The sequence below is a fragment of the Drosophila erecta genome, unplaced genomic scaffold (genome assembly GCF_003286155.1).
Source record: "Drosophila erecta strain 14021-0224.00,06,07 unplaced genomic scaffold, DereRS2 tig00000294-arrow-arrow-pilon, whole genome shotgun sequence".
In the NCBI taxonomy this organism is placed as follows: Eukaryota; Metazoa; Arthropoda; class Insecta; order Diptera; family Drosophilidae; genus Drosophila; species Drosophila erecta.
Window position 1 is genome coordinate 306,885 of NW_020825218.1, and position 25,020 is coordinate 331,904.

At 35.9% G+C, this 25,020-nt stretch overlaps 4 protein-coding genes across 10 annotated transcripts; 3 read left to right on the top strand and 1 right to left on the bottom strand.

Moving 5' to 3' along the window:
* Nucleotides 1-19: 19 nt before the first annotated feature.
* On the bottom strand, nt 20-2,514 carry LOC6555828 (ATP synthase subunit beta, mitochondrial). Its single transcript, XM_001982658.3, has 3 exons — nt 2,398-2,514; nt 1,361-1,672; nt 20-1,310 (listed from the first exon to the last, which is right to left on the bottom strand). The coding sequence occupies exons 1-3, from the start codon at nt 2,459-2,461 to the stop codon at nt 169-171; spliced, it is 1,518 nt and encodes a 505-aa protein (XP_001982694.1). The 5' UTR covers nt 2,462-2,514; the 3' UTR covers nt 20-168.
* A 440-nt stretch (nt 2,515-2,954) lies between these two features.
* Nucleotides 2,955-4,142, top strand: LOC6555829. Its single transcript, XM_001982659.2, has one exon. It carries the CDS (start codon nt 3,059-3,061, stop codon nt 3,953-3,955), a length of 897 nt encoding a protein of 298 aa, XP_001982695.1. The 5' UTR covers nt 2,955-3,058; the 3' UTR covers nt 3,956-4,142.
* A 59-nt stretch (nt 4,143-4,201) lies between these two features.
* LOC6555830 (mpv17-like protein) lies at nt 4,202-5,311 on the top strand. The gene is made up of 2 exons (XM_001982660.3): nt 4,202-4,463; nt 4,553-5,311. Exon 2 carries the CDS (start codon nt 4,695-4,697, stop codon nt 5,226-5,228), a length of 534 nt encoding a protein of 177 aa, XP_001982696.2. The 5' UTR covers nt 4,202-4,463; nt 4,553-4,694; the 3' UTR covers nt 5,229-5,311.
* A 2,283-nt stretch (nt 5,312-7,594) lies between these two features.
* Nucleotides 7,595-25,020, top strand: LOC6555831 (plexin-A2). 7 transcript variants are annotated; one of them, XM_026983386.1, is made up of 10 exons: nt 7,595-7,764; nt 8,415-8,505; nt 12,637-14,098; nt 17,390-18,635; nt 18,696-21,029; nt 21,791-21,986; nt 22,060-22,446; nt 22,504-22,634; nt 22,687-22,832; nt 22,890-23,368. In XM_026983386.1, the coding sequence occupies exons 3-10, from the start codon at nt 12,869-12,871 to the stop codon at nt 23,055-23,057; spliced, it is 5,838 nt and encodes a 1,945-aa protein (XP_026839187.1). In that variant the 5' UTR covers nt 7,595-7,764; nt 8,415-8,505; nt 12,637-12,868; the 3' UTR covers nt 23,058-23,368. The 7 variants fall into 7 exon arrangements, with proteins under 7 accessions (XP_026839187.1, XP_026839185.1, XP_001982697.1 ...); XM_001982661.3 differs by lacking the exon at nt 8,415-8,505 and adding an exon at nt 24,836-25,020 and having other exon boundaries at nt 7,603-7,808; nt 22,890-23,098; XM_026983384.1 differs by lacking the exon at nt 8,415-8,505 and having other exon boundaries at nt 7,596-7,764.

A 25,020-nucleotide genomic window follows, 5' to 3' on the forward strand; every position in this document is an offset into this window, starting at 1 on the left:
TTTAATTAACACATGACCATAATGTTTAAATAGGTTTTATTGATTTCTTCGCGTGTATTGAATTCAAGTTGATGTTACAAAGTTTTTTAAAATTCAATGCATAACATCCAATGCTAAATTGATTATAAGCTGGTATTACGACTTTAAAGATTTGTCCAATACACCTTTCTAGGCAGCTTCCTTTGCTAGGCGGTCAGCCTTTTCCACAACTTCCTCTATTGGGCCGACCATGTAGAAAGCAACTTCAGGTAGATGGTCATAGTCCCCAGCTAGAATCGCTGAGAATCCTTTTATGGTTTGCTCCAGGGGCACTAGTTTACCAGCATGCCCGGTAAAGACTTCAGCAACTTGGAATGGCTGCGACAAGAAACGCTGAATCTTGCGAGCGCGAGCGACTGTGAGCTTATCTTCTTCAGACAGTTCATCCATTCCGAGAATAGCTATGATATCTTGAAGGGATTTGTAGTCTTGCAAGATTTTCTGCACACCACGAGCAACGTTGTAGTGTTCTTGTCCAATGATGTTCGGATCCATGATTCGAGAAGTCGAATCAAGTGGATCCACAGCAGGGTAAATACCCAGTTCCGCAATCGCACGCGACAGTACAGTGGTGGCATCCAAATGAGCGAAAGTAGTAGCAGGTGCAGGATCGGTCAAATCATCAGCGGGCACATAAATGGCCTGAACAGAAGTAATTGATCCCTTCTTGGTGGTGGTAATACGCTCCTGCATAGAACCCATGTCAGTAGCCAAGGTTGGCTGATAACCGACGGCAGAGGGAATACGACCCAGCAAAGCGGACACCTCTGAGCCAGCTTGAGTGAATCGGAAAATGTTATCAATAAACAGCAACACATCCTGTCCTTCTTGATCACGGAAGTACTCTGCCACAGTCAGTCCAGTTAGAGCAACACGGGCACGAGCACCTGGAGGCTCGTTCATTTGTCCATATACCAGAGCCACCTTCGAGGTCTTGTCCTTTAGTGAAATAACACCACCCTCGATCATCTCATTGTACAAATCGTTTCCCTCGCGTGTGCGTTCACCAACTCCCGCGAAAACCGAGTATCCACCATGAGCTTTAGCCACGTTGTTAATAAGCTCCATGATCAACACAGTTTTGCCCACACCGGCACCACCGAACAACCCAATTTTACCGCCTTTGGCGTAGGGAGCCAGGAGATCGACGACTTTGATTCCAGTGACAAGAATCTCTTGCTCAACAGACATCTGAACGAATTCAGGAGCCTCGGCATGAATGGCAGCAGTCTTGTCAGTATCTATTGGTCCACGCTCATCAATGGGTTCACCTGATCAAAGAATTTCTTAAGCTCTTTATGTTTTAACATAATTTACTTACCAATAACATTGATAATGCGACCCAGTGTTTCGGCACCAACAGGAATACGGATTGGATACCCAGTATCAAGAACCTTCTGTCCACGAACCAAGCCTTCGGTACCATCCATGGCTATAGTGCGCACGGTATTTTCTCCCAAGTGCTGAGCCACCTCAAGCACGAGCCGAGGAGAACGGTTGTCGACTTCCAAGGCGTTCAGAATGGGCGGTAAGTTATCATCGAACTGGACGTCGACGACAGCACCAATTACGGCCACAATCTTACCATTTGCGGCAGCCGCAGCCTTTGCAGCCTTAGCAGCATGGCTACGAGCTGAAAAAGCAGCAGTTGCTTGATCAGTTTTACAAAATGCATCTAAGTGCTTAAAATAGTACTTAATCAAAGAACACTTGTAAGAAAAAGTTTTTCTTAAAACACGAAGGTAACATAAAATGTTTTAATAAAAAGTAGTAGTAACAATTTAATCATTTCACAATCAATAGCTAAATAACGATGTATTCAGATAAATCTTTTTTTTTACAACAGTCAGTATCAGCTAATGAAATTGCTAATCGAATCGAAAAAAAAAATTTACTGGAACAAGTTGAGCACCAAAATCAATATTCACTTAAATTATTTATTATTTCATATATGAATAGTACGTAGAAATTTAATTTTACTATTCGAGGCTTTCGTGACTTAAGTTAAAAATATAAAGGAAAAATAAAAACCTTTTCGTTCATATAAAGAGCCGCTTACAATATAGTTCAAAACTTGTTCTAGGGCTTTAAAAAAATACATACACACAAATGCAAAAGTCGTTTAATTTGAGTACGGTTTTGGTTAAGTAATGGAACAAAATATATGTTATAACACAAAAGTAACCTTAAATCATTCCAAATTATCGTTATGCAATATTTTTTCTCGCTCGTAACATTTCATTAAATGATAGGTTATGTTCGACAACTGCTATACAAATTGAAGCACATACTTTTTTGTGCTTAACATTTAATACAATTTTTTCTTAATCAAAGATTTATATTATTTGTACTACTTACACAATTGCCCCAAGAATGGCAGCAAATTCTTGTCGGCTTTAGAAGCAGCACGTAACGCGAACATTTTTCTCGGACTAACTGACAAATGTGGGGGCGAGCAGAATACCTAGTGATGAGCTAATCAGAAAAAATACTATTTTATTAGTATTTGCGCTTGGAAAACACTATCGATATTTTGGTATTTTAGTGTATTCAAACCATAATCTAGACTAATTTTGTTATTATCGCATCGAGAGTGCGGATACAACTATTAAACAAAAAACAACAAAATTCTTGTTAGGATTGATTATCACCTCATTTGTCAATATCTGATGCTTCGTTTAAGAGATATCATCAAAATAAATATTTTGTAACTTATTCATATTAAAAATTTTCTGTTTGCAGAAAAACGTTATTTTAATATGAAAAAAAAGTTTTTCTGTTAAACAGGTTGATATAGGAATCTTTAGCCTTCTAGTTTAGCGGTTTAGCCGGTAAACTCATCACTTGAAGCCAATGGTTTATCTAGATGGGGTGTTTATTAAAACGAAACTCCAATGTAAGCCTCCTGAAAATATTTTTAAATTATCGATGCATCGATATTTCCCTTGTCTTTTTTCCACCTCTACCGCACGTGTGCTTTTGGTTATTTTCTACAAATATCTGGATTTCCGAACGGTCCATGCAAAAAGTTGAAGATAAACTCATTCGCCGCCAGGCGAATGAACCTCGGCGGCAGTTTCTGGAGGAGGAACAGTACAAGGAGCTGGGGTCAGGCAGGGCTGCACGTGAATGCTGTGGCGATGCTTTTTGGGACTTCGATGGCCACACCGACGAGGCCTGGATGATGCAGTGTCCCAAGGGTACAGATCCACATCTGCTAGCCGACAAGCGCATAAAGCTGCCCGGCAGGAAGAGCGTGGGAGATCTCCAGGTGCGTGCCGTCAAAAGCTCGACGCTGCAAACCGAGGCAGTGGGCTATGTGAGCTCCAAGGGTATCTATGCACTCCGGAAAATACCCCTTGTCGGCTATGTGGTAGTCAGCAAACGTCTATATAATAAGCAACCGCCAACCGGTCAGAAGGATCAGCTCATTCCCGCTGATGAAACGCCACACAAGTACCTATTACGAGTTCGCCATCCCTTGTTCGGGCGCAGCTACAAGCATCGCATCCAATTACCAAAGATGATTTCCATGTCTCTTAGTCAAGCGGACGAAAAAAACCTACATGCCACTGCCAGGCTGTGGCGCACTGCTAACTACTACAATATCCGCAGCAAGCTGCACACCACCACTCTAACGCTAAAACAAAAAGAAAACGATGTGCGGCAGTCGGTGCTTACCGGGCGCACGCCACAGTTCATGAATGCAACAATTATCCCTGTTCTCTATAAGGACCTTTTTACCGAAGAGGATATAGATAAAAAAGTACTGAGCAAGGCAGACGGTTCCGCCAAAAAGCGCAAAAAAAAATTTAATTTAGACGGACACAAAAATGGGGATATACAGGAGGAAGATGACATCGCCTACAGGAAAAAAAAGAAGCGTAAATCAAATGATGAAAGCAAAAGCCGCTAATGAACTGAACGAAGCAATATAAGTAAATGCACAGTGGAGGTTTCTCGGAGACGCCACCGCGAAAGCGCAAGAAGCTGAAGTACGTCCCTAAGTTAATGTTTAAATAAGATAAATTTACTTATGTAATTAAATAAAAACTTACATTCAAACTTAATTTAGTACATAAAGTGGAATATCAAAAAGGGAGCCAAAAAAAAATAATAAAAAAAATGATAATAACAAATAGTGATTATTTAAGCAAGAACAGCTATATTTTGAACGTGCCTAGCTGTAAAAAGGTAAAACAAAAAGGCGAGACCTGTCATAAACAAAAACAAGTGATACAAAAAATTGCATACTAAGGACGTTGAAATAACTTAATAGCTACGGAGAAAGGTGTGGTGAGAGTAATGAATTAATTACGATATATAGATAAAAAAAAGTAGCGAAAAATGTGTGATACGAGTAATAAACGATAAATAAAAAAATACTAAATAACACAACGTCGAATACGGTAATACGGTACTAAGTAAGTTTGCTCATTCTGCACGCAACAATAAAAAATTATCATGAGAGTTAAAAAGTTTAATAACTTAATAACTAATAATAATTTTTCAGAGTTGCCAATTTTTTATGTCACTTAAGAAACTTACGCGACACCCTTGCGTTTAATAGACAACCCTTTAAAACTACACGAACAATATTCGCAACATAAAGTCGTTTTCTCAGTGTTCCGATTGAAAGCATTTTGGATCGGGCAATGAAATTAAACGGATCTCCGATAAAGATGATGAGACTAAAAGCGTATCTAAAGGATGGCATGAATGCGGCGGCGGTAATGAGTCTGGGCGACGCTATAGCCCAGTTCCTTTTCGATAAGAAACCGTTGGACGAATTGGATGCGGGGCGAACTCTTCGATTCGGCATTCTTGGACTGGTGTTCGTTGGCCCAGCTTTGCGGCGGTGGTACCTTTTTTTGGAGTCCCGGATTTCCAAAACTTATTCGCCAATGCGACGCGGCGTTACCAAGATGCTGGTGGACCAGGCCCTCTTTGCGCCACCCTTTACAATGGCCATGTCCTTCCTGGTGCCACTGGCCAACGGGGAACCCATCGACCGAATACGGCAGCGCATTCTTGACAGCTACCCCTCTATTTTGATCCGCAATTACATGCTCTGGCCGGCCGCACAGATATTCAACTTCAGGTTTGTGCCGCTGGGCTACCAGGTGCTCTACGCCCAGTTCATTGCCCTCGTATGGAACTGTTACCTCTCCCTGATTCTTAATAGCTAGGCACTAAGTATCCCCACCCGCATTCGTAATACAGTGTCTATGTTCCAATAAAATACACATTACAATGTATTTATAACACGTAATTATTAGCTCAACACGTGATTTCGGTTTAGATGTGGTTATTGTTTCTTAAGGGTTATTCGGTGGAAAGATTTGGCAAGGTGTCAAAAAACGTACTTTATAAAAGTTATAAAACAATATCTCAACAATATTTGCCATACTAGAATTTGGGTATTCAACAATATGTACATACATATGTTTATATACAAATTTATAATAGGGCGTATTCCCATTTCCATTTACGAAATATTCACACGCACTAGAATTTTTAGACCTGTTACAAGGCACATTAAACAGATTTGCACAGACTCAAATTTCCCTCTATTATAAGTCTTCTGGGTAGTTTGTCAATTTTTTTCTCAATTTACTTTTACACCCGGTCATTTTTTATTGACTAGATTTTAGTCAGATTAGCCATGCGGATTTTAGTGACGCTTAAAATGGGCAAATGTGTATGAGAACGTTGGTACGGCCACTCACACCACACTTTTGGAATATTGCTCGATTTTACTTTATTATTTGTCTTGCTAGTATATATCTATCATTCTAATAGTAACGTATTTAGCATGTATAATAAACAAACACAATAAACCAACATTCTTAGTAGAACGGATGTATCAACGATTCTAACGTTATACGTTATACATGGGCTGCATTTTTGTACTTCTGCATTTCGCATTTTGAGCACATATATGTAGTGCAATTGTCCTGCTATCAGTTTAAAATTTATAAGCCGAACTCTTTTTTTTTGACGAATATTTCAAAACGTATTTTCAGTGTAAAATATATTTTAGCCACGTCCACAAACAGTAATAAGCTTTAACACCAAAAATTTTCAAAAATTTTGTTTTTATTTTTATTTTTGTTTTTTATTTTAAAAATGTTAGAAATTCTACTGCACACTTCTACTAGCTGAGAAATTTTCAATATTATTGCTTATATCCAGGGAAATGCAAATTTTCTATTATATATCCAAAAAACTCAATTATCAAAGAGATGAACACGTTTTCACCTTCGCTGCTATTTAACGAGTTACGTGCATAAAATTAATGTTAAAAAGTGCGTCAACATCAGTTGATGCTGCACACATATTGGCGATAGCCGGTTGAAGTGCCCTATAAGTTATGCCCAAAGAATTCCTTTAATTCATTGGTTATCAAATACAAGTCGCGACGGGTACTGCACGAATTGGTCGCTTCCTGCATTTTTGACTTACGATGCTGATCGAAAGAAACAGCTACCAAATATAATCTTTTTAATCTAAAGCAGCAAAATGTCAAGTGAACCGACTCAAGCCCCTGTGACTGCCAAGGACTTACGAAACTCGTTGGTTGCCGCATTGTTGACTTGCATACGTCTAAGATCGAACAGCAAAATAAACGAAACAAGCGGCTGAAGCTGATTATTGATTTTCATCATTCCTTGATTTTTGCTTATGCTTTGACTGTGACTTTTGATTTTCGCAAACCATATGATATGAAACTATAGGCAGTTTTTTAGTCGGTGATATAAGGGAGCGATCATCAAATCAATATTAATGATCGATAATTTTTAGTATGGAATAAATTGATGAATTATAATTTAATTATTTATCAACGCTTGAAATTAAAATATCCCGATTTGAAAACATTTCAACCATTGTAAGAAAAACGAAATTAACATGTTTTAAGACACAATAAACTTACATTCTTGGTCGAACGGTTGTATCAATGTTTCTAACGGTACACGTATTACATGGCTGCATTTTTGCACTTCTGCATTTGGAGCATCTGTTAGCATATAGTAAATATCAGTTTAAAATTCTTAAACCTACTTCTTTTCACAAATATTTCAAAACGTGTTTTCAGTGTAAGCAGACCATTATACTCACTTCACACTAATACGAGTTTTCTATACATAATAAAATAAAAGCATAGTATATTAAATATATTTATTACACCTATTAGAAGTAATGGACAAGGAAATTACCGAGAAAATAAATATAATCTGTGTTTGAGTTGATTAACTACCTTCAAATTTACAATACAAATTTTTAGCTAAATTGGTCGTAGGTTGTCATGGTACGTAAATTGGTGACTTGCTGTTCTTATACGAGAATGATTCGGAATCATCTTATTTAATACGTATATTTAATAGTCGAAATAATTTTGGTTTGAAAAACCACTTTACTTATTAAAAAATTCGTAGGTGATTGAACTGCAACAGCAAGACATTTTGCCGGTACTCGTGCTTACATTAATTTAAGCTGTACCATTAATTATTGGTATACAAATAAATGACAAGACGCAAAAAAAACCAATGGCGGCATTCTTAGATATCGATAGTTGTTGGTAACAACGGGCCTTAAGACGCGCCTCTAGTTGTTTCAATATCGCTTCTACTTCATAATATCGATAACATTTACTTACAATAATGAGTAAATTAAAGTGTAGTGTAATTCAAAACTAGGAAGAAATTATGTCCAGTTACTTGCGATGTAAAGAAATAATATTTAATGAGTGATTTATTGCAAAACAAATAGTAAGCCGGGTTTCTGTGTGTTCACTAGAAGGCTATCGCCGCCCAATAAATCAGATATACATACAAATTTGTCTGCTCTTTTACTGAATATATATATATATATATTAAAGTGTAATAAAAACATTTAACATTCCATTGATGTTTAATATTGCACTGCTTAAGGATTATAAACAAAGTACAAATATGTTTACAAGTTGTATGTATGTACAAATTAAATTTAAAAAAAGGCAAAGCATTAAAAATTTTTTATAAGTACCAAGTACATATTTATATATATTATATATTTGCGTAAACACTTCTGTTTTTGAAAACTGTCTATGTCGGCTTTTGTTCAAAGTAAATTGGAAGGGGCGTGGTATACATATACGAAATGAAATACATATGCATTGGCAAAGATTACAGCAAAATAAGAATGTTTGTATACATATATGTGTACATATGTGTGTATACATGTGTTTGCACCAGTATATCCTAAAAACCGCAAATGCAAAAGAACGTGTATGTACTAGCGAAAAAGACTTATTACAGTTTTAGGTTTCCCAACTACATTTGCAATGAAAAAACATTTCACCGGTTTTTTTTTTTTTGTAATTCGGGCGCTGGCAGGTAATTATGCAAATATGTATGCGTAAATATCATCAGAAAATTCTTAGCGTATGGCATTTCCGTTCGGACGAGCATTAATATTTATTCCATGGTATGGATGCATGTTTAATATGTACATTACATATAGTTGGAATAAAAATATTGGTAATACCAGTCAAGCAGAAAGTTGATCTTATTAGTTGCTTCATTCCTCACTCATTTAATTAATTTTTATAGCCATAAATTTGTGGAATTATCAAATTTAATCTCTTTTAAACAAGATTTGTGGTATTTTACAATACTCTAGGGTGTATTTAAAGAGTATTTTTATATTCTTGACATTTAGACCTGATTATATGTGCTTTGCAAACACACTGTAGCCTGAATGATACTTTTATCTGTCCAAAATAACTCCAAAACAGAGAGAGATACTATTTAGTGTATTTTATATTGGGTTACACCACCGAATATCTTCTATAAATGCTTGTATATACTTGTAGCTTATAATTCCAGAACAGATTAAGATATTTAGCTTATGCTTTTATGCTTTTTGCATTGGTTTTCACTAGACCATATCTATGCGAATCCGAAAGATTGTGGGCATTGCACTTTCCCTTACTTTAATTAACTAATATACATTGAGACTCTTTCTAATCTAAGCAATTACAACTGATGATATCGATGATCAAAGTGTTTTATATTATTTTAAAACAGTTGACCACAATAACAATAATACAAATTGTACAAATTCACCAACCGTCACGTATAACTCCTATTTAGCTCAGTATCGTTCCAAATTTGGAAAATACGTGTTAGATCTTAAAAATGAAAATATCTCTCAGAATCGTAGAAAGAGTAATTTTTAATTGAAAAAATTCTATTTGCAGAATTGGAATAATCAAACTATTGATTTATTTTGAATACTTTATATAAAGATAAATTATTTCATTAGATAAAATTTCCGACTTTCAAAAAATTTGTTTTCTCCGGAAAACAATGCAGCAAAACTCAAAATTTCAAAAAATTCCGTATTTGGGGACCTGAAATCCCTACCTAAAAAGATTAATTACGAAGAAAGTTCGCAAAAGTGCACCTTAAGACTGTATTCATATGAACAAGAATTGAATTACCTTCAACGCAGTGTAAAGTGACACTAGATGATACCCAGTTTATACCTTAAAATAAACAAGATATTCCGCAATAAAAATATATTTGTAATCGCAATTACATTGTTCAAACAATTCTATTTCAATGACATCAATTCTTTAATAAAAACAGCCAACGACTTTTTTTTTATTAATGTTAAAACAATTTTTGTTTAAACACAGTCTCACGTGAGCACGACATTTTGATAACCTTTTTTATAACAGCTGATATCTTAACTTTGCCGGATTTTTTTTTATATATTATGTTACGTAACACTAAAGCCGAAAGGCTAGATCTTATAAATAAAACTGAATTCTGTTTGAAAGACTATGGTTAGAAACAAAATTATACAGTACATGTATGGCGTGGTTGGACCATGTTATTTGTCAATAGATTATGTCGCTGCTGAGGAGGACAGTTCATTCCTTCGGGTCTGCTTCATTACAAAAAAAAAACTTTGACAAAATGTAAGTTTAAAAACAATTATAAGCCGACTTCAAAATAATAAACTCATTGCAAGAAGACCAATAAAAGTGGTCCTACTTACAAAACACATTTGCAAGAGAATACTTTAGGGGGGAACTACCTTTAGAGGCCATTTCCATTTAATATTTACAGTTGCGGGGACATTAATAGCACCATAAGCACATTTCGTGTTTGTCCCAGCGTTTCTGTATTTTCTGACACTTTTTCATCATTTTACTCACTAAACTTAAATACTACAATGATTTTCAATCGAAATAACAAAATTAGTAACAGATCTAATGGATATTTTAAAAATAATTGGCAAAACAAAAAAAAACCTTCAAATTTAGGCGATAACAAAAATAGCACTTTTTTTTCGTAGTTTGCTAAAACTAAATAAAAAAATAATTCAACAAATGGATTATATCTTAAGATCTATGTTTGAAGAATCTTAATATTTGGTTGCGTGACCTTTGTTGGCGATGACAGCTGCGCATCGTCCTGGCATGGAGTCCACCAAGTCCTGGCACCGTTTTTGAGGAATTTTGCTCCATGCATCCTTGAGCACACCCCAAAGTTCCTCGATATTATTGGGTTTGGCTTCAGAAACCTTTTTTTTCACGTCCGCCCAAAGGTTTTCGATTGGATTCAAGTCGGGTGACTGAGCAGACCATTTCATTACTCTGATCGATTTCTGCTCAAACTACTTTCGAGCTTTCTTGCTCGTGTGTTTTGGGTCGTTACCTTATTGAAATGTCCAAACCAACGGCATTTCATCCTCGGCATATGGCAGCATCACATTTTCCAGGATATCTGTGTAAATGTGCTGATCCATGATGCTTTGAATCCAATGGATCGGACCTACTCCATAGTATGAAAAGCACGCCCATACCATTATGTTTGATCCCCCGTGCTTTACCGTCTTAGAGGTGAAGCGAAGATTATATTCAAGTCGTCGTGGACGCCGAACATAAGAGAGCCTTTTCCACCGAACAACACAATTTTGCTCTCATCTGACCACAAAATGTTGCGCCACTTCTCCACAGGCCAATCCTTGTGTATCTGGGCATATTCCATTTGCTTTGCCACATGCTTCACAGTCAAAAGCGGGACTTTTCTGGGACTCCACGCATTAAGGTTGTTTTGTCTTAAGCGTTTGCATACTGTTTCCACGCTTTCAGCTATCTGAAGCTCCTTCTTCAGTTCCGTCGCCGGTTTAAAAGGCTCCTTCTTGCTTTGCCAAACCAAGCGCTTGATCTCCACGTTGGACATTGAAGGCTTTCTTCCAAGTGTTTCGTTCTTTTCGACAAACAGCAGTGCGTTGCGGATCATTTTGTTTGAACAACCGAAAATTCGACCAAATTCAGCGTAGGTTTTACCTTCAGAGATCATGTTTTTAATCAAATTTCTTTATTCGACGGTAAAATGCTTTCCGCGACCCATGACTATAGAATTTTTGGTCTTCGTTTGGATAAAATTCAATTAAAACCTTTAATGCAACTCCTTTTTTCAAAATTTGTCGAAAAAAAACCCAAAGCAATCACTCCTATTAATTTTATTCAGCTAATACGTGGTCAGTGCTAGTTTTGTTACCGCCTCATTTCGGGCGCTTTTGCAGAAAGTGCTCAAAAATAAAAAGAACCGTTACATTGAGAGAGTAAAAATTTCTTGCTCAGAGAGACAACATATGGTACTTATTATTCATGCAATCTGACTTTAAAAAAAATAAACATTCAATAATTTTTTTAGAAAATAAACTTTCCACCTGCAGTCGTGCTATTTTTTTAGCCGCAGCTGTATTTAGAGTTAGGCCTGAGGTAACAAAAACACATTTTTTACATAAATGAAAATTGTAATTTAGCAAATTTTACAAGGATCTTGTAAGTCACTGCTGACGTCGTAGATTGTGTAAGTTTTTTACTCGAGAGGGTTGAAGTAAATTATTTTCGAAATTTGAAACTTAACCCTGTTTTGTTATAATTGCTGTCAAAAAAGGTCTAAATGTTTTGTTTTTAAATCTTTTAATTTCGGGAAGTCTTCTCTTACACAATTTCGACAATTTTGAGAATTATCAATATACCTATCGATTAAAACAATAAAAAACGATTTTTTTAAGTGTCTAGAGGTAAATTGCCCTTTGAGGAGTGGAGGAATATTTTGGAGTCGGTTATTTAAATAAATAGTTTTATTCGGAGGTAGTAACTCTCAGAAGTTTGTTAGACGGTTTCCCCTATGTACTTTGTCTCGGTGAACACGGTGGTGTTGAGTTATGATTTAGCTGAGATTTTAAAATTATGGAGGTTAGCCAGTATTACAACTACCACGAATCGTTATTAAGACGTCAAAATTTTAAACGACGCGATGCTTCCACATGCCTTTATGGACATTCCACTTACGTCACTTGGATGTGACGCGAAGGGAGAAGTCTCGGAAACATTCAGAAGATGTACAAAGGTCTTGGAACTCTATTCCTGTGTCGAGAAGCCAGAATGTAGTTGATTCCATGCAAAGGCACTTAGAGTCCTTTAAGGCAAAGGAAGGGTATATTATATATTTTACGCTTATGCTTAATTTGTATATTATATTATACTAATTATACTAATTCACTTTTGCTGTGGTCTTCGATTTTCAGGTTTACATGATGGTCATACAAGTAAATGAACTATTAACAATTCTTTAACTGCTTCAAGTAAAATTATCTTGAGTGGAACGGATAATAAAAATTGCAGAAATGACAGCAATTCAAAGGAAATTTTAATATTTACGTAAATTTGGAAATAAATAAGGGACATACAAGCGATTACAACTAACCATTTCATTAAAAAGGTGGATTTGATCGCCCGGGTGAAAGAGCGATTGTGGAGATGAATTTTGTTCTTAGTGTGTTGTTAATAGCTATTTTTAAAGATAAGTATGAACACTGGCTGCCATCAAGGGCAGGTGGTCAAACCCTGGCAGCAAATATATGGTCTGACAAGATGACTTTGCAAAATGAGCCCATAAATTTGACTAATGCAAATGCGCCGATAAAGAATGCAAAGAGTCTAAATTCTACTATTACAAACGTAGCTACGTTTGACACGAAATTAAATCACCTGTTAGTGGATACCATTACTGGACGAGTCTTCGTTGGTGGTGTGAACAGGTTGTATCAGTTGTCGCCTGATTTGGAGCTTTCCGAAACTGTAAAAACGGGGCCTCAAAATGATTCCGTAGAGTGTAGCATTCTTGATTGTCCATCAAATACCGTTCGCAGTCCAACGGACAATTATAATAAGGTCTTGCTCATTGATCGTGCAACTTCTAGACTTATTGCGTGCGGATCACTATTCCAGGGTACATGCACAGTTCGTAATCTTCAAAATGTCAGCATAATTGAGCATGAAGTGCCTGATGCTGTTGTGGCAAATGATGCCAACTCGTCAACCGTAGCATTTATAGCGCCGGGACCTCCACAACACCCGGTGACAAATGTGATGTACGTCGGAGTTACTTACACAAATAATTCACCGTACAGAAGTGAAATACCCGCAGTTGCATCTCGATCCCTTGAAAAGATGAAAATGTTTCAGATTGCATCTTCGGCAGTTACAACTGGAACGCGAACTTTTATAAATTCATACGCACGCGAAACATATTTTGTAAACTATGTTTATGGATTTAGTTCTGAGCGATTTTCTTACTTTCTGACAACACAGTTAAAGCACAGTCACCACTCTTCTCCTAAAGAGTACATAACGAAACTAGTACGAATATGCCAAGAAGATTCAAACTATTATTCTTACACTGAAATACCTGTCGAATGTATAAGTGATGTTCAAGGCGGCACTAAATTCAACTTGGTTCAGGCTGGATTTTTAGGAAAACCTAGCTCAGACCTGGCTCAAAGCTTAGGTATATCTATTCAGGATGATGTCCTCTTTGCTGTTTTTTCAAAAGGAGACGGAAACACACCAACGAACAATTCTGCACTCTGCATTTACTCATTAAAATCTATTCGCCGAAAATTTATGCAAAACATAAAATCCTGTTTCAACGGAAATGGGATGAGGGGCCTAGACTTCATATCTCCCAGCATGCCATGTGTTCTAACGGTAAGTATTATTGTGTACTTAATTTATTTAGCTTCAAAGTAAACGCTATAGTCGAGTTCTGCGACTATCAGATACCCGTTAAACAGCTAGTATAAGTGCCAACTAGAATTTTCAACATTTTCTGGAATACCTGTACAAATTAGGAAAAAAAATATAAGATGAAAAAAAATTATAAATTCTTAGAAGTGAAAGCGTGACAGTTTTGGCCGGTTTGTGGGCGTGGGAATACGTTATTAGGTATATCAGTTAAAATACACAAGAACAATAAAAAAACGTGAAGTAAACAACTTTGCGCGGACAGACGGACATGGCCGGATCGACTCGAATATTCATCCTGATCAAGAAAATATATACAATTTATGGTCGAAAACGCTTCGTTCTACCTGTTACATACTCTTTAACGAATTTAGTATTCCCTTTTACTCTACGAGTAACGGGTATACAAATTATTGTCTTATTGTTAAAGTACTTAATGTTTACTTAAGCCCATTAAAGTATTAATTCCGAAGGTTCGTCCAATTATTTAAAGGCAAACATTGACCTAGTTACAGCTTATTAGAGCCCATGAAGAATGGTATACATATATTTTTAAACCAAAAAATCACTTGCAATGTCAATCGTCCGTATATATTAACGTCGAGTTCTCGGGAACTATACAGCATATCAACATGCAGAGCTTAAATACTTTTTCAACACCCTGTAGGAAAATGTTGCTTAAGAATACGAACCAAACTCTGGAAATATATTGTTATGTAATATATTATTATTCCTGTTACTATGTATGCTAGTTTCGATGAAAATTGTGTATGTAACAGGTAAGAGAAAGTGCTTCCCACCCTTTATCAACACAGGACCACAGGTCATGTTACCTGTTGCATACTTTTCAAGAAACCTAACTTATCTTTTTAACTGTACGACTAACTTATCTTTTTACGACTGTAAAATTAACGTCAAGCTTGACATTCAAATGTATTCAAAAACAACATTTATTATACCACAGATATTATTAAAACAAATAGTCTATCTTACAAGAAAACACTAACATTCTGAGTCTAAAAATTTTTAAATATACATCTTAAAGCACTGCCGTTGGGATGGCGAGGTCACCGGTGGCTGTTCATACAGTTTTAGAAACGTTACCACAAACCGCAATGTAAACTTAGGACGACCTTCTAGACTATTAACGAAATAGACAAAACTTTGATAATTCTAGACAATTCTAATTCGGCAAGACTAATAATACACTTTTTTTAAAGGGAGTGCGTGGCAAAAAAAACTTCGGGAAATAGATAGATATTTACAATTTTTAAAGGTGTTGGCGTGGCAGTTTTAGCAGATTGTGGGCGTATGAGTGGAACTGATCCTGACTAAGAATTAAATTACCTGTTAGTGGACACCATTACTGGACGAGTCTTCGTTGGTGGTGTTAACAGGTTGTATCAGTTGTCGCCTGATTTGGAGCTTTCCGAAACTGTAAAAACGGGGCCTCAAAATGATTCCGTAGAGTGTAGCATTCTTGATTGTTTAACAAATACCGTTCGCAGTCCAACGGACAATTATAATAAGGTCTTGCTCATTGATCGTGCAACTTCTAGACTTATTGCGTTCGGATCACTATTCCAGGGTACATGCACAGTTCGTAATCTTCAAAATGTCAGCATAATTGAGGCATATCGAAAGAAATTTACAAGACTAACATGAAAATGTAAAATATCAAAACATTTTTCAAAGCTTGGGCGTGGCCGTTTTGGGTGGTTTGTAAGCGTAGAGTGGGCGTGACAATAAGTTTTTTCGCAAATCGATAGAAATTTACAAGACTAATAAAAAAAGTGTGGGCATCAATTGACACGCCATTTGTTAAAATTCGATTCCCATTCCTAAAAACAGATTACTGGGAACGTATCAAAATGCATATTTTCTTTCGTTTGCCTCTATGATACCTTGCGTTATTTTAGACTTCTGAAAAAATTAATTCAGTATTTAGGAAAACAAATACTGGGCCAAAATTTAATACTATTTTGACCAAAATAATTGTCGGTATTTGAGAACCTTTTGACACGCTCTGGGCTTTGTGAACTCATTTTCAAATTTTATTTAATGTAAACAATATTTACTGATAATACTCATTACCTCAAGAATCATATAAAATTATATATACAAAATTATAAAATATATATAATAATATATGTACATAATGAAATATTCTGTCAAAATATTTTGACCAAAACTTTTGTTCCAAAATTTGTGTGCCGTTTCATACCCGTTACTCGTAGAGTAAAATGGTGTTCTAGATAAGCTGATAATTATGTAACAGATAGAATAAATCGATTCCGACCCTATATGTATATATATTGTTGATCAGCCAGATTAAGCATGCAGATTCCAGAGACATAGACGGAAGTTAATTTCCTGATGTTGCCACGCAATATACCTCCCACAAACCACCTAAACAGTAACGCCCGCAATTTTAAATGTATATCTATTTAATTTGTCAATTTATAACGATATTCCAAACAAATTTCACATTCGCACTCCCTCAAAGGAACTCGACTAAAGCGCTCTGGCTTGGTCGCCCTTTTGTCGACTAATTACATCGAAATAAGGAACTTTAGTTCTACCACTTTTGGAAAATACCGCTAACCAGTGAAATGTTTAAGTTTTTTACTGGCATAGCAACTGATCACCTGACATATATATCGAAAAAACCTGTTTTGTCTAAATAACAGAGATTCAAAGTAACCAGTTTCAGAAATGGCATTCGTGGAAAAATCAATTAAAAGTATTTTACTCTCGCTAATAATGTACCATAATTATATATTTTAACAAAACAATCTTAAAATGTAAAAAGAGGTTATAAAAAAAATTCATATTTATCTATAGGCGTCGCTATTCGTTTGACCAAAGACATTTGAATAACAATATGCGTAACGGCCATACATTGGTTTTGCACTATGTAGCCACTTTTTTTGTGACGGCTATAATTGCTCCTCACCCCGCTCGCGTAAAATTGAGAGCTGCTGGTTCTGGAACGCTCTCTTCCTGGATCTTGAACAAAAATTCGATAGGGCCTGGGCCTGGAGTCAGCTCTAGAGCCAGCACAAAAAAGTCTTGTGTAAAAAAACGCATCGTTACGCATCTTGTTATTCTATGTTCTTTGGTTTGACTGTAATTTTTCCTTCAGTTATTATGCTCTTCGCAATCTCATTTCCCAACAATTGTTTTTTGAAAGCATGAAAATGAAATATCAATTTCTTATTGGTAAGTTTTATGATGCTGACAAATTGATTTCAGAAACTACAAACCATTGGAGAGGATTTCTGTGGACTAGATGTCAACTCACCTTTAGGAGGAGAAACCCCCATTACTTCAGTACCGGTGGCCATGTTTAACACAAAGTTAACTTCAGTTGCTGCTACGAGTACAAGCGGGTATACCGTTGTCTTCGCGGGGACCAGTGATGGATTCCTCAAGAAAGTTGTAATCGAGTCTTCATCTGTTGCCAACGAGTATGCTAGTTTTGCTGTGGACGTAGGATCTGAAATTAATCGGGATATGCAGTTTGACAACCAAAACCTTTATATGTATGTCATGTCCCAAACAAAAGTATCCAAGGTTAAAGTATTTGATTGCTCTGATTACAAGACATGTGGAGATTGCTTAGGTGCTAGAGATCCATATTGTGGCTGGTGCTCATTGGAAAACAAATGTAGCCCACGTTCCAACTGTCAGGACGACGCTAACGATCCTCTGTATTGGGTCAGCTATAAAACAGGAAAGTGTACAATAATAACAAGTGTTGTGCCACACCAGCTACAACGTACTACAGCTCGAACCTTAGAGCTCATCATAGATCATTTGCCTCAACTAAAAGAGAATTTAATATGTGCTTTTACTACAGAGGATAAAGCCCTTTTCACTAATGCTACAAAAAAACGAAATGGGGTAAACTGCACTACACCACGAACTGATATGCTTCCCCAAATTGAACAAGGAAAACATCACTTTACTGCCAAACTATCTGTGCGGACTAGAAATGGACCCGACTTAGTGTCTACGGATTTTACTTTCTTTGATTGCAGTACGCACTCTTCATGTACACGTTGCGTGTCCTCGGAGTTTCCATGTGATTGGTGTGTTGAAGCTCACAGGTGCACACACGACACAGCTGAAAATTGTCGCAACGATATTTTAGTAACAGGCGTTAGTCGTATAGGTCCCAGTTACAGATCAGGTCCGGGATTTTGTCCAACGATCAACGCAACAGGTGATGGAAGTGAAGTACTTGTCGCTGGTGGTACAAGCAAATCTATCAAAGTAAAAGTTCATATTATTGGGCAATTTATAGTTCAAACGCGATTCGTTTGTCAATTTAATATTGAGGGACGTGTAACTAGTTTAAATGCTCAGTTGTTAGGTGACACCATTTACTGCGATAGCATGGAATTTCAGTACACTTCTAGATCGCCCAATTTAACAGCAACTTTCGCTGTTATATGGGGCGGATCCAAGCCACTTGACAATCCTCATAATATACATGGTAAGTTGAATTTAAAATAAGATTTTTAAAATTGCACTTTTAAAATTTTATGTTTTGTAGTTGTTATATATCGATGTCGAGAAATGGCCGACAGCTGTGGTATATGTTTGGCCCTAGCAGAAAAGTACAATTGCGGATGGTGTTCGTCTACTAATACATGCGAAGTTGAAGAACAATGTAATAAAAACAAAGAGGGGAAAACGGATTGGTTAAATCGAAGTGAAATTTGCCCAAACCCTGAAATTCATACATTCGAACCGAAAACGGGTCCCTGGGAAGGAGGAACCAATATAACAATACGAGGAATTAATTTAGGCAAAAACTATAATGATATTTATTCAGGAGTTCGCATAGCTGGTATAAATTGTATGCCATTTCCCCAATTTTATATTGACACAAAGCAAATAGTATGTACTGTGGATAGTCCTGGAGAACAGATGTATAGAAATGGAAAAATAGTGGTACAAATAGGGGACTATCGGGGTGAGTCTAAAGAGGACTACGAGTTCGTTGACCCGAAAATTTTGGATTTTAATCCAAAGTTTGGTCCAACTTCAGGTGGAACTGAAATACATATAACTGGAAAACACTTAAATGCCGGCTCTCGCATACAGGCATCCATAAACGATCACTTAGCTTGTAAAATACTGAGCACAGATTCTTCTCAAGCAATATGTCGCACTTCTCCTTCCCCTGGTATCATTGAAGGAAGACTAAAAATGTCGTTTGATAATGGGCCCAGAGAGTTTAATGATTACAATTTTAAATATGTTTTGGATCCTACAGTTGAACACGTTAGTTCTGGACCAAGTGGACAACTAAAAGTACCAAAGGGAATACCAGCAGGTGGTATTCGAATTTCTGTAACTGGTACCCAATTTCAAAGTATACAAACTCCTAACATTTATGTTGTGTATAATGGAGAGATTTATGTAAGCCCATGTCAGGTGCAATCGGATACGGAAATGGAATGTGCATCTCCAGTTGTTGATGTGGACAGCAATATTATTGAAGCGGAAAGGCCAATTCTTCTTGAGTATGGTTTCCTGATGGACAATGTTTTGCGTGTTCAAAATTTATCTAAGATTCATAACAACCATTTTGAACTTTACCCTAATCCGGAGTACTTCATATTCGAAGAAAGAGTAAAGTACTTTAAGAGTGAATACTTAACCATAAATGGTCGAAATTTGGATCGCGCCTGCAAAGAAAGTGATGTAGAAGTAAAGATAGGAAATGGATTTTGCAATATTACATCGCTTTCAAGACAACAACTTACATGTAGGCCTCCTTCTGAAGCAACCGCAACCAAGAGCATCAATGGACCAGAAGTTATTGTTCGTATTGGAGCTTCGCTAGAGTATCGTATAGGTATACTTAGCTACGAATCGTCTAACATCATTTTGGATTGGGGAGAAAATGCAATATTTGCTGTAATAGCCACAATTGTAATCTTACTGCTCATTTTTGTCGCTTTGCTTGTGGCATATAAAAAGAAAAGTTCGGAATCGAATAGAGTCCTTCGAAACATGCAGGAGCAGATGGACATACTGGAGTTACGCGTCGCAGCTGAATGTAAAGAGGCATTTGCCGAACTTCAAACCGAGATGACTGATCTCACAGGTGATCTTACGTCTGGAGGTATTCCATTTTTAGATTATCGGTCATATGCAATGAAGATTCTTTTTCCAAATCACGAAGACCACATTGTACTGCAATGGGAACGTCCTGAGCTTCTTCGGAAAGAAAAGGGCTTGCGCATTTTTGGCCAACTTATCATGAATAAAACTTTCCTGCTACTATTTATTCGAACCTTAGAGTCCAACCGATACTTCTCAATGCGGGAACGAGTTAATGTGGCCTCCTTAATAATGGTAACTCTGCAATCTAAATTAGAATATTGTACAGACATATTAAAAACTTTATTGGGAGACTTGATTGAAAAATGTATAGAAGGAAAGAGTCATCCAAAGCTCTTACTACGACGAACTGAAAGTGTGGCGGAGAAAATGTTAAGTGCTTGGTTTACATTCCTTCTTTACAAGTTTTTGAAGGAGTGTGCTGGCGAGCCTTTATATATGCTTTTCCGCGCTGTAAAAGGGCAAGTGGACAAGGGTCCTGTTGATGCTTGCACACATGAGGCAAGATACTCCCTAAGTGAGGAAAAACTTATCCGACAATCTATTGATTTTCGACCAATGAACGTTTACGCAAGCATTATACAGCAGCCAATATTTTGCAACAACTTAGATATGTTACCTTCTCACACCGAAAACGTATCTGTTAAGGTATTGGATTGCGATACAATTGGACAAGTAAAAGAAAAATGCTTGGAAACCATTTATAGAAACATTCCATCAAGCCAAAGACCTCGCAAGGATGACTTAGACTTAGGTAAGTAAAGTTAAACTTAAAAGTATTTTATCACACAGTCGTGTAAATTGGATTTGTCTACTTAACTGTCTGTCCGCCCGATCGAGCGTCATGATTTGATAATAAGTTTGATGTCATACTGAGTATGCTCATAGCATTGTAAGTTTATTGGTCAAACCATCACAATCGGTTTCGTAATTTAATTAAAATTAAATTGTACACAAAATATCCTTGTAGCAGTAAATCGGTGCATTATCTGAAGACGGTGGAGTAGTATTGTAATATAGAGAATATTTTTATAGAACTTTTTATAAATTTAAAGTCCTTTACAGTAAAGTCTAAGCAATAATTAATAAAGATCGCAGGTTGCATAACACGAATTTTTTCCGGCAGAAAGAATTACATTTTATTATTTTTTTCCTACATCTGGCAATGATGGAAATGATTTGAAATGTATAGAACAATGGGTGTTATTACCCCAAAAGGTTTTAACTGCAAGTGCATATGAATATATATATAACCGAATAGTTATATTCGGTTTTGGAAAGATAGCTTTGCTTCCACTAAGATGTTTAAAATTCCATAAAACCTAAAAAGGCTTGCAACTGTAACTAAACTTTAGGTTTTATTTTTATATATAGAAGTCTTTTTCGGTCAGGTCTCTCAACTCCTTTTTATAGCGTAACACGTTTGATTAAGAAACTCCTAAATCCCCGGAAACGGGATATTTTTTTGAATTCATAGGAGTTTTGAGTTAACTTTTCATAATATTTCTGTTTTAGAGTGGAGAACAGGAGCTACTGGGCGAGTAATACTGTACGATGAGGACGTAACATCGAAAACAGAGAGCGAATGGAAAAAACTCAACACTTTGCAGCATTATAATGTTCCAGATGGTGCTGGGTTGAGCTTAGTACCAAAACAAAGTTCGATTTATAACTTTAGTATTTTGTCGGACAAAAATGAAAAATCTCACAAGTAAGATAGTTTTCATAGGAATCAGTATACATATTTTTAACATCAAATTAAAATATTTTATTGTCAATCTTAGGTATGAAACTCTTAATATATCGAAATACACCTCCTCCTCTCCGACATTTAGCCGCGCCGGAAGTCCTCTTAACAATGATATGCATGAAAATGGTCTGAGATACTGGCATCTAGTGAAACACCATGATAGTGATATGCAAAAAGAAGGGGAACGGGTTAATAAATTGGTGTCAGAGATTTACTTAACCAGGCTATTGGCTACTAAAGGAACACTTCAGAAATTTGTTGATGATCTATTTGAAACAATATTTAGCACTGCTCACCGTGGATCGGCACTGCCATTAGCTATAAAGTACATGTTTGATTTTCTTGACGATCAAGCGCAGTTGCACGGTATAACTGATCCAGAAGTTGTGCACACTTGGAAAAGTAACAGCTTACCATTGCGGTTAGTATGATTAATTCCTAAGAAGAATTTTTATTTATAAGAATATTGTATTTGTAGGTTTTGGGTGAACTTAATTAAAAATCCGAATTTTGTTTTTGACATCCATAAGTCGAACATAGTAGATTCCTGCCTGTCAGTAGTAGCTCAAACTTTTATGGACTCTTGTTCAACTTCTGATCATCGATTGGGTAAGTATTATATTCTTCAGTTTAACAAATCATGCGAACCTTTTTTTTTTAGGCAAAGACTCACCAAGTTCGAAACTTCTGTATGCAAAAGATATACCAGAGTATCGAAAATGGGTAGATCGCTATTATAGGGACATTCGGGATATGTCCCCCATTTCAGATCAGGACATGAACGCCATGCTTGCAGAAGAGTCAAGGGTTAGTTTTAACAACACGAGATAATCGACCGAATACGAATTAAATTTTTTATTTCAGCTGCACACAACAGAATTTAATACAAATTGTGCTTTACATGAGCTATATACATATGCTGTGAAGTACAATGAACAGCTTACTGTTACACTTGAAGAGGATGAATTTTCACAAAAGCAGCGATTGGCTTTTAAATTAGAGCAAGTTCACAACATAATGTCGGCAGAATAAAAGCTGCGCTATCCTACCAAGATGACATCAAAATACAAAAAGTGAGCTTATTTTTAAGCTTCTAGTTCTTAGAGTCACTATTTATTAAGCAGGACTGTCTTCATATACAACACAAGTATTTTATTATTTATTTATTCTGAATGTCAACATCATACGGTAAATTCTGGTTCTTTTCACTTTTATTATTCTTAAATATACACATATCTTATTCATACTATCTACATACTTTATAATATATATACATTCAGTATATCTTCAAAATTGAAAGGGATTTTAATAGCCTTTACTTTAAAATAAATCCTAACGACAAAAACTTATTTCTTTAATAGTTTTTTGTACCATTTATTTTACATTGTTATTGATCATTTATATCGTGCACAATTACCTTAAAGAACTACACACATGATGTAAGAAAGGATTAAATCAAATAGGGCAATAATAATTTTATAAATAAAACATCCTTTTTTCGATTTTTAAGATACTTTATTTTCGAATACATTCATAAAATAATATATATATACAGTGTTTATTGAAATATCAGTGCATGAGAAACTTCGAAATATACAGGTATTTTTCAATATCCCTTTTCATGAGCTACTTTATATTTCTTCAGCTTAGAGAGGAGAGAAAAACATAAAAAGAAATTCAAAAAATCCTCAATGTTCTGCCCCAATGGCATAATCATTGCCATGATGGCCGAAAATCATGGTGCCTCGTGGTAGTTCGTTTCAGCAAGGTTAATCCTTTTGCATCCTTAGGGACAAAGATTGAGTTTAACTTGGGCATCGGCAACGTTACTATTCGACGACAAATACTTAATGAAAACTTAAGTTCGATGAGCCCGCGAAAGGTGTCCCCACTTAATCAAAGGTCGCTAAAACTCACTTAAACTGGCCACTCTCCAAATGGCGTAATTTCCTATTCATTGATAAGTCAAAAATAATTTTATTTGGTCGAATTGTTTCCGGAGAGTATATCAGTCGACTTCTAAACACGAAGTATCACCCAAACCACAAATTCAAGGCTGTCAAGCATAGTGGATCTAAAATCCCGATATGGGCTTGTTGTTCATACCATGGTATGAGTCCCAAACATATGATTGATGGTATTATGGAACAAAACGTTTATGTAAATATACTAACTAATGTTTTGCTGTTTTGTTTACCCAAAATAAAATAGACGTAATACCGTGTCTAAAACCACTGCCTTTTTAGTGAACATCAGAATTGATGCCTTTTATGCGGCTTTTATCCATAGTTTTGAACCTATTGATGACATAAAAGTAAAAAATTTTTTGAAATGAAATACCTAATAATATTATACAGAAAATTGATAAATCATAAGATCTTTTATCCTAAGCTCATTGGTCATAAGCTCTGCTATTTCAATGAACACAGCTGTATAACAAACACTCCTCAGTTTTAACGATTTATGTAAAGCTGCGACACCAAAATGCTGTCTGATTTGACATAATCTTCTATCATTAATAATTATCAATTTTTATTAGTAATCGATTTTCTTTTTATCCGTTAGTCGAAGAGAGACGTGCATTTGTAATATGTAACTATTAGGCATTACAATGCGTATTTCCTATTTTCTTTTTTTGTACAGATTAGTAGCAAAAGAATACAATTGTCTTAACTCACACGATATAATTAAAAAAAAATAGTTTTTAAATTCAAAAGTAAAGCGAACATCATTCCAATTCTTTATAATTGCGAAGGTTTCCTGAACAATGCAAATTACTAAACAATTTCTAATGTATTCTTTTTTTTCAGATGCAATTTATGAAAGTCATTTGTAAATGTCGTATTTGCTCATTAATTGCTTAATAGTATGTTATTGTATGTATGTATGTATGTATTTAATATAAGTAAACTCATGTAAGATCTAATATGCAAGACAAGTAATCTAACTAAAAAATCGACTGACTTTTATTTAAACTAAAAATAAAGTAATTGGT

Bases quoted from the DNA above. Each gene is read 5' to 3' on its own strand.
- LOC6555828 (XM_001982658.3), bottom strand. From the start codon at position 2,461: ATGTTCGCGTTACGTGCTGCTTCTAAAGCCGACAAGAATTTGCTGCCA. The intron at 1,673-2,397 runs GTAAGTAGTACA...CTGCTTTTTCAG, and splicing joins GCCATTCTTGGGGCAATTGT to CTCGTAGCCATGCTGCTAAG. The intron at 1,311-1,360 runs GTAAGTAAATTA...TTCTTTGATCAG, and splicing joins TCGCATTATCAATGTTATTG to GTGAACCCATTGATGAGCGT.
- LOC6555829 (XM_001982659.2), top strand. From the start codon at position 3,059: ATGCAAAAAGTTGAAGATAAACTCATTCGCCGCCAGGCGAATGAACCT.
- LOC6555830 (XM_001982660.3), top strand. From the start codon at position 4,695: ATGAAATTAAACGGATCTCCGATAAAGATGATGAGACTAAAAGCGTAT.
- LOC6555831 (XM_026983386.1), top strand. From the start codon at position 12,869: ATGAATTTTGTTCTTAGTGTGTTGTTAATAGCTATTTTTAAAGATAAG. The intron at 22,447-22,503 runs GTTAGTATGATT...TTGTATTTGTAG, and splicing joins AGTAACAGCTTACCATTGCG to GTTTTGGGTGAACTTAATTA. The intron at 22,635-22,686 runs GTAAGTATTATA...TTTTTTTTTTAG, and splicing joins AACTTCTGATCATCGATTGG to GCAAAGACTCACCAAGTTCG.